Below are 10,000 nucleotides of genomic sequence, written 5' to 3'. Positions count from 1 at the left end.
GGAAGGACTCTGCAAAAAGGACAATAGTTGGTTGATACTGAGAAACCAGGTGGTTGAGGATTCAGAGCTCACATTTGGAGCTGTTTACTTGGAAACCCCGGCAACCAAGCTCTCCAACCATCATGTTTGTAATGGCAAGAACCCTGTCTGGAGGTCAACCCAAACAAGCATCGTCGAGATACCAGACGTTGAGTTCTAACTCGACGCCCATTTTGGTGATGTCATCAATGCCTAGTACGAACAGCGCGGGCCCGAGTGGGTCGCCCTGTCGGACTCCTGAAGCGGAAGTGATGATTTGGTCACCAAAAGCTCAAGTCCGGCGTTACCGGCCGTAGAAATCAGAAATTACACATTTTACTCCGGTTACTAATTATATCCACCCTCCACGCTCCACTAAATTTCGTAGATATCACAGTAATATACAGAAATTTAATCCACGTCTGTGGTTTGTGTGCATATGTTTTGCACATTTATGGTGTTTGTATGCATTAATGTGTGCTTATAATTTTTGCCTAAACTGTTTGCTTGCCTCTGTATGTGTATTTTAAGCATGTTAACCTCATACATGTGCGTATACACGTGACTTCGGTTTAACAAGTGAATGCGTGGTTCTTTCTGTGTGTTGTGTGAATGTGTGTGTGAGAGAGAGAGAGAGAGAGAGAGAGAGAGAGAGAGAGAGATAGAGAGAGAGAGAGAGTGTCTTCCCACCGCCTCACTTCCGTATTTTATTTGTTAAAAGGCGTTATTGATAAATGGGCTTCCGAATTTGAATATTGACTTCCAGACAAACCAATAAACAAATATGATTAAATAAATAAATAAATAAATAAAATTGATTATAGTAACGACAATAGTCATCATCATCATCGTCATGAAATTAACAACAAACAACAAACTTCAAAAAGACAAAAGAGGAGAAAACAAAGAATGTGATGTTATTGCGTTATTTTTTTTTCCCATGCTAAAGTTGGAATAAGGGAAACAAAATTCACACAGGACCACATTTACAAATCTAAACTTAGACAACTAAAATAGCTATTGTGTGTGGGTGCGTATGCATGTGTGTGTGTGAGAGAGGGAGAGGTGTGTGTGTGTGTGTGTGTGTGTGTGTGTGTGTGTGTGTGTGTGTGTGTGTGCGTGCGTGCGTGTGTGTCATAGTTCTCTCAAAGGAAAGCTGTGAAATTTATAGAAATCACGTCACGCGTACTAACACGTTCCAACAGGCCTTCGTTCTTATTATTTAAGTATATTTTCGTTAAGTTTTAAGATTCCAGTCTTCTTTTGTTTTCGTTTCTTTTTGTTTGAGGAAACTACACGTAAGATGAAAGACATTCCAGCTATGACCATCTCTATTCTGTGTGTGTGTGTGTGTGTGTGTGTGTGTGTGTGTGTGTGTGTGTGTGTGTGTGTGTGTGTGTGTATGTGTGTGTATGTGTGTGTCTCCCCCGCCTGCCGGGGAATTTGAAAATTAAGGCGAAGGTTTAGTTATGAAGTAAGAAGTTTGCTTCCCAACATGGTTTCGGGTTCAGTTCCACTGTGTGACCCCTTGGGCAAGTGTCTTGTATACAGCCCGGCAGACCAAAACCTTGAGAGTGAATTTGGTAGACGGAAATTGAAAGAAGCCCATCATGTTTATATACACACATATATTTGTTGTTGGCTGCGTCTCGTGTTTCCGAGCTTGAAATCCAGTTCATTTTCATGGGTGTTTGAACCGCAGATGGCTCCGCAATACAAGGGTTGCATTAAACATACGGGGACACTGTGGACAAGGGATAGAAGGGGCTGGTTTGGGAAGGAGAAGGCGTAGGGCCTGTCCCCGTTATCATTAGCCCACCGCCATAGGACTTTTTTGGGGAAGGGGAAAGTAGGAAGGAAGGAAACAAAAGCACATGGCGTGATTTTGTTTAAAGTGGACCGCCACTCGCCAGGCGGAGGCCCACTCACTTGGCTTAGAAGACGTCATCAGTGGCACCATGGAAGAGACGTACAGACTTTGACCTGTGAGTTGCAGCGAGCTGCCGTGGATCAGTTCTTTTAGGTCACGCCTTGTTGTAGCTAGCCCGCTTGGCATAGCCTTCTTCCGCTGTCACAGCCATTGAGAGATATAGATGTCGCTTCGTCTGCCTGATCAACCGTTGAGGACTTGAAGATTCCTTCTCGTAGCCTTAACCTAAAGAGGCATCCTGCAAGGCAGCAGAGGAGGGTCCAATTTTTATCCATTGGCGCGGTCCTAACAGGTGCTACCACTCCGGGCCAGAGCGGACCTGGGAGAAATGGCAACTCCACGCTCCCCATAACTCCTGTTCTCCCGAACTGGAGCTTCATCACCGGTTGTAGTTTTGTGCCTTACCCAGGACAACACACATATATATATAAACTAATAAGACGTCAGAATTACATAGGTATGGTGTTAGTAATCACGTTGTAATGTGTTCTTGCTCCTGGAGTATAATGTGTTCTTGCTCCTGTCCATCTTAAACAAGACCGATATATATATATTTTAGTCCTGTTTAGGATGGACATGATTCCTGGAGCAAGAGGACATTACAAGGTGATTACTAACACCATACCTATGTAATTCTAACGTCTTTTTAGTTTTTATCTAAGCTACCGACGAGTACTTTCTGGCAACTCAGATTTTCTGTTATGAATATCTCTGTCTTTCTGTACGAAACAAATTGTATAGTAATCTGAGTAATAAAAACTATAAACCATTTTACTTGCATATCTAAACATGCCCATATATACTTAAACAATAATTTTCTGGAAAGTTTTACACAGTTTAACAGTTCCAGTCATGACTTGGATCTGTAGTCTTCGAATCATATTTTTCCCTTCTGGTTTTGAGGAGCCTAATTTCTCAAGATTGTATGTATGTATGGATGGATGGATGGATGGATGTACGTATGTATGTATGTATCTTTTATATTTTATCTTTTACTTGCTTCAGTCATTAGACTGCGGCCATGCTGGAGCACTGCCTTGAAAGGTTTTAGTCGAACAAGTCGACCCCAGGACTTGTTTTTTTCAAGTCTGGTACTTATTCAATCGGTCTCTTTTACCGAACCGCTAAGTTACGGGGACGCAAAACACCAATACCGGTTGTCAAGCAGACATAAGGACACACACACACATAGATACATATATATATAGATACAAATATAACGGGGTTGTTTCACTTTCCGCCTACCAATTCCACTCTCAGGCTTTGGTCGGCCCAAGGCTATAGTAGAAGACACTTGACCAAGATGTTACGCAGTGGGACTGAACCCAAAACTATGTGGTTGAGAAGCAAGCTTCTTACCAGACAGCCACGCCTGTGTGTGTACGTGTCTTTGTGCTTAGGAGTATCCTTGTCACACACTGTATTACATTGATTCTGCCTGGCATCTATGTTCTGTGTACAAGGGTCTGTGGAGTACAGCTTAACATTGTCATTCAATGACAAAGCTGTTCAGTTTATCGAAATACTTGAACATTTACGGTCGAAGCTGGTAGAGATCCATTTATTATGCATACAAATAACTGAATATTTGTTTTGTCAGAAGGTACAAGCATGTGAGCAAGATCTCGACCACGTAGTTAACCCTTCTGTTGGATGCCCTCATCAGGTGGTGCATTATTCGATATCATAGGGAAGGGAATAATATATTAAGAGTATCAAGACTTCAAATGTCAAAATATAGTGGTGACGTTGGAGAAGACAATTTAAGTATCTATATAAATGTACACACACACACACACGTATGCATATGTATATATCTAGATATACATAGGCATAGGCGTGGCTTTGTGGTAAGAAGCTTGGTTCCCAACCACATACTTCTGAGTTCAGTCCCATTGCGTGGCACCTTGGACAAGTGTCTTCTGCTACGGCCACGGGCCAGCCAAAGCCTTATGAGTGGATTTGGTTGACGGAAACTGAAAGAAGCCCGTCGTATATATATATATATATGTGTGTGTGTGTGTGTGTGTGTGTGTGTGTGTTTGTGTCTGTATTCGCCCCCCCCCCCACCACCACCATTGCCACCACCATCGCTCTTGACAACCGATGTTGGTGTGTTTACGTCCCCGTAACTTAGCGGTTCGACAAAAGAAACCGATAGAATAATTACAAGGCTTACAACGAATAAGTCCAGGGGTCAATATCTTCGACTAAAGGCGGTGTTCCAGCATGGCTACAGTCAAAATGACTGAAACAGGTAAAATAATAAAAGAATAGATAGATAGATAGATAGATAGATAGATAGATAGATAGATAATTAATATAAACAGCAGTTTGCAATGTTTTACCAAAAAGGAGAAACCAGTTGAAGACACGCGAGATGTCGAAATATTGTTCACAAGATAACAACTGGCACTCTTCTTTTAATTTTGACTCTATATCTTTAGGAGGAGTTACCTCAATCCTTTCTAGAGTAACCAAAATGAAGTAGACTGACAAAAAAAAATTAACTATTTTTTGAACAAGTTGAAGACACGCGAGATGCCGAGATATTGTTCACAAAATAACAAATGGCACTCTTCTTTTAATTTTGATTTTAATAATAATAATAATAATAATAATAATAATAATAATAATAATAATAAGACTAAAACAATACCTAATGTCATAGGTGCCCTGGGAATGACAGCGAAACGGGCTGATTACTACCTAGCTCAGATACCAGGAAACCTCAAAATGGCTGAAGTTCAAAAGATAGTGCTCATGGGAACTGCCCATATCTTACGTAAAATACTGTCTATGTGATCCCAAATTTTAAAATAAACACATAATTTTCTTATGGTTTCTTAAACATTCTCTAGAACAACACTATGTACAAATCCAAATATATGGTACCCTAGGCATAACACCTACATGAACTTCTAACTTGTTGTCTCTTGAGGTCTCTGGGTGAGACTTGGATCCAACTTGTACAAATGCAAAACAAAAGTCAAACATAAAATAATAATAATAATAATAATGATAATAATAAAGATCGAAAATGAGAATTACAAGATCTTTTTGGACTTCCTCATAAAAACTGACTATACCACTGAAGCAAGAGGATCAGATATGACTATAGAGATTATATGATCAGTTATGATTATAAACACACAGCGTAAGATCATAATTTTTTCAATTCTCTGTGATATTATTATTAGAAAGGAAAGAAACATTGAATAACGATAGTTCAAGATGCAATACGTCTGAAAATGAAGATAACTTAGGCGGGATTAGCCCATAGCTAGCCAGAGGGCTGAGGAGAGTGTGGCAGACCAAGACAACAATTATTCCTGTGGTAATTGGTGCACTTGGTGCAGCACCCAAAATGCTGCCTAAAAGATTGAAAGAGATTGGGACTGTAACTCGCATTGTGGACCTGGAGAAAAGTACCATCCTATGAATATTCTCGTATATTCTGCAAGAATCTTAAAAGGGATTTTTGAGGTTTGGGGAGACTTGTCACCAAATATCAAGATAAAATACCTGCTAACAAAATTAGCAGTCACTAGCATAATAATAATAATAATAATAATAATAATAATAATAATAATAATAATAATAATAATAATAATAAGAAGAAGAAGAAGAAGAAGAAGAAGAAGAAGAAGAAGAAGAAGAAGAAGAAGAAGAAGAAGAAGAAGAAGACATGACAGAGTCGGCTAGTATTTACACTGGACAATATGTCGGCATTATAAAATCAAAACCGCTGACAAATGGTATAAACACCATCCTGAAGCTGTGACTGAGGGAGAAAATGTATCGATTCTCTGGGACTTCCCCGTACACACCGACAAAACTATAAAAGCTAATAAACCGGATATTATTATAAAAGATCAAAGAAGTGTTTATTAATTGACATGAGTATTCACTGCGATCATAATATAGCGGCGAAAGAATTTGACAAGATCAGTAAATATAAAGACTTGCTAATAGAAATTGAAAATATGTGGCACCTCAAGGTGACTACCGTACCAGTGATTGTAGGATCTCTAGGAATGATAAAAATAGGTAGTGAAACCTATTTGAAAATTATACCAGGCTTACCATCCCTACAGGAAGTGCAAAAAATCGTGTTAACTGGTACGACTCATGTACTGAGAAGAGCATTATCGCTGTGAAATTTTTTTAAATACATATTTTACCTGTGAATTTGCGTGTGTAAACTGGGAATGCATACAATTAGTTTCTCTGCCCTAGGTGTACGGAAAACACTCGGCGAGAAATGGAAGAAAATTTGAAGATAGAAGGAAAAAAAACCCAACATAATGATAATAACTAAAGCCAGTGAATAAGGAACAGGTGATCAAGTGTGGATTAGGAGAAAAGGACAAGACTGAAATTCAAAGAGAGCATGTTAAACATATTGAAGAGAAACCTTTGCATGGTCAGTTTTGGAAAGCCACCAAGGATGTGTGTGGAACAAAATCCGGACTTAGTTAAAAAAGGACAATTAGAAAAAACATAAAAACAGGGAGCTTAATTATAGCAGCTCAACATCAATTGCTAAAAACAAACAGCTTAAGAAAATATGTGTGTTGGGAGGTGTCGGAAAAATGTAGAGTCTCTGGAATTTGGAATGATACAGTTGCACACATTGTTGCAGAATGTCCCAGGTTGGCGCAGGGAGAATATAAGAAATGGAAGTATGACCAAGCTATGAAAGTTTTACACTGGAAGCTTTGTCAGAAATGGGGATTTGAAGGTGGAGGTACATGGTACGACCATAGGGTCGAAAGGGTGCTGCACTCGGAGAAATGCAAAATTCTGTGGGATTTCCCTATTCAAGCGGATACACTAGAAAATAATAGACCAGACATAACAATAATACTCTTCCAAAGTTATTCAGCATATGACGATAACACTCTCGTATCGTTAAATAATAGTTCCGACAAGATCCCGTTAGTTTCAATTGTGAAATCGACGTCTCCGATTTCCAATAATGTATTTTCAATAATATATTTTTCGCTTGTATCATGGCAGTAAGTCTTCCAGTTGGTCCTAAAATGCTATTACTTCACGCTTGTCATGTCATACACACATTAATGCATGAGGTCGTCGAATCGTACGAAAAATAGTTTTTCCTTCTATCTATTCACAATGACAAACTTTTCTGGAATTCCATAGAAATTATCCGCATAATACAGATCTTTTTCAGTAAGCTTCATTTCTTAATCACCACTAAGACAGTTTGGAATGAAAAGCAACTGTATCTCGAGTAATTTGCTGTTAATCGATCTCTTTTCCATTATTATTCGACACATTCTAAAACGGTGAGCTGGTAGAATCTTTAGTGCGCCAAGCAAAACGCTTAGCGTCCGTCTTTACATTCTGAGTTCAAATGCTACCGGGGTCGACTTTGCCTTTCCTCATTTTGGTGTCGAGAAAATGAGTGTACCAGTTGGACACTGGGGTTGATGTAATTGACTTACACCCTCCCCCGAAATTGCTGGCCTTGTGCAAAAATTTAAAACTATCATTATTCAATACTTATGTAGTTTATAATATTGATTTTTTTCCCCACACCTAAATTATGAATGCAATCTCATAACTTTTGGTGAATTCAACTTGAAAAATTACAACATAGCAGGGCTGTCACGGCAACAATTATAGGTCTCTGGACAAATCAATATTATTTATTGACAGTTAGCCACAACAGACGTGAGAACGTTCTGTTCAGTTGGTACTGTTATGGTCGCAATCACTCATACACTATGGAAACAGGGTTAATTTCCAGCATAACGAGGACTAGGGCTCATGACAGACCCCAGTCTAAGCGTAAACATTATCAACCAGTGAGGATGTTAAATTACACAGTGGGTATTTTGTCGGAGTCCCATGGAATTATTATCAAAACGTAGCCAGTATTTTATATAATACATAAATTCCACCGAGGCCGACTTTGCCTTTCATCCTTTCGAAGTCGATAAAATAAGTACCAGTTGAGTACTGGGTCGATGTAATCGACTTACACCCTTTCCCGAAATTGCTGGCCTTGTGCCAAAATTTGAAACCAATATACTTTACAACCCTTACAGAGAACTGAAAAAAAAAAAAACATGATTTTAAAACTATTGTGTATGTACTTACTTGCCATCAGCATGATTATTGAATTAAAACATCCAATCAACAGTAAAACGTAGCGATGCATTGCCCCAGGTCCTGTAGAAGCTCAACACGGAATAAAGAGACAGCGTAAGTAAAAGAAAATTGAACAGTACCCTTCAGTTGGACAGAAAGCTATGGTTTGACGAAGTCTTGAAAGATCAAATCGTTTCTTTGAGACACCTAGCAGTAGTATTAGTATTAGTTGTAGAGAGAGAAGCGAGAGTAGTAGTGGTGATGGTGGGTGTATTGGTAATAGAAATGGTGGTCATTAGAGATTGGTAAGAGTCGAATTAATTAATAAAGTTGACTCCCTTCCGCTAATATTTTATTGCCTTTCCTACTTATTGTTTCTTATGCTGATGTATATATTATGTTTATTCTTAAAAACCAAATCTGTGAATTACATAAAAATCCATGTGCTGTACACGTGACATCGTTTTCCCAGTCATTGTTAGGATTCTTTTCAGTTTATATCACACTTTTCATTGCTTCTTCCACCACCGCATTTTTATACCTCTTATTCAAACTCCACCCATTCATTATGTTCATATAAGCTGGGAACTGACCAGTCTCATTTTGCGTGTATGTATTTTATTGTATTTTGACTTGTTTCACGATATTATTCCTCCCTAACTACTCTTGTTAATATTGTGATGACTTGACTACTGCTCACTACTGTATTTATTTCTAATTTCTTTTCATCGTTTCTTTTTCATGGAACCCTTATGCATTAAAGAAAAAAATATCCGTCGAACTTATATATTTTACAGAAAATTCCCGCCACTCAATTGTAAATTTAATAAGACATTAAGTGAAACCAAAAATTAATTGAGACAGACAATTTATTCATATTTCTTTAAATAAATGTGTGTGTCTGTGTGTGTGTAAACGAAGGCGGCTATACTTAATGTAAATCCCAAAAGGAAAAATTCAGTTGTCAATAACATAATATATAACCAAGTTTGAACAGGCATCAAGGTATCGAATCAATTTATAATAACATGCATACATACATACATACATACATACCATCACAATTTTAATTCAGTATGATCATGAAGGGGAACGTGGAATGAGTAACAGTTTGTGAAGATTTTGCATCTTCAATAAAAGCATATTACTCTACCTTCGGTATTCGAGTACTATTTTTCCACCTTGTATTGCATTTATTTGCTTGTGTGTGTGTATGTGTGCGTGTTTGTGTAACATACAGAAGACATACATAAATACATCGTTGCTATTATGTTAAACTGACGTATGTCCAAATTCAGCCAAATGCGCTTTTTCAATATTTATTTTTGCTTGCAATAGCCAGTTCTTTTGGTTAAACTATCGTATCTCCAGCTGCTTCAGATGCCAAGATATCAAACATTGTCAAAGTGTAGTACAACGGCTTTGCTGTGGAATGGTGAAACTATATGTACATATACATTATATATAATAACAGAATATAACTTTTTTATTTGAAAATAAGGAATAGCATTTGTTTCATATTATAAATTTTTATAACTGATCTTTCAAACTCTGCACATACAATATATCGAACTGGGTTAAACAAACTGCTCTCATTAAACGAAAAAAGATAACGCAAATACTCATTAATAATCGGCAAAAATTCATCAATAATCGATAATAATGGTATTAATCGTAAAATGAGACCGTTTTATTGTATTTGAAATTTTTTTCAGAAATTATTAAAGTGAACATTAACCAAAAGGAAAACACACACACAGAAAATATAATGATTTCAAATTTTGGCGCAAGGCCTGCAATTTTGGGGAGTAGGTAAAAATTTTTGCGGCACCCTCAGATTTTAAAGCCCTGGGCAATTCTTGTTTGTCTAGCGTATAGTTCAGGCCCAGGAGATTTGGTTGTTATTTCTGCCAGGTCGAGAGATCGTGTACA

The 10,000-nt window shown here is 37.9% G+C and overlaps 1 protein-coding gene across 2 annotated transcripts in view; it reads right to left on the bottom strand.

Moving 5' to 3' along the window:
• LOC106876533 (uncharacterized) overlaps positions 1 to 10,000 on the bottom strand; it is a 151,811-nt gene that overhangs the window by 35,967 nt on the left and 105,844 nt on the right. The window contains exon 1 of one of the 2 annotated variants that reach the window (XM_014925120.3): positions 8,078 to 8,582. The exons of the other annotated variant lie outside the window; for it this stretch is intronic. Coding sequence (XP_014780606.1) covers positions 8,078 to 8,138 — 61 coding nt within the window. The 5' untranslated portion in view covers positions 8,139 to 8,582. Of the gene's footprint in view, positions 1 to 8,077; positions 8,583 to 10,000 lie in introns of those variants that run through there. 2 annotated transcript variants of the gene reach the window in all.

Source organism: Octopus bimaculoides, chromosome 5, assembly GCF_046866305.1.
Source record: "Octopus bimaculoides isolate indiv1 chromosome 5, ASM4686630v1, whole genome shotgun sequence".
NCBI lineage: Eukaryota > Metazoa > Mollusca > Cephalopoda > Octopoda > Octopodidae > Octopus > Octopus bimaculoides.
This window is presented reverse-complemented; position numbering and strand designations above follow the sequence as displayed.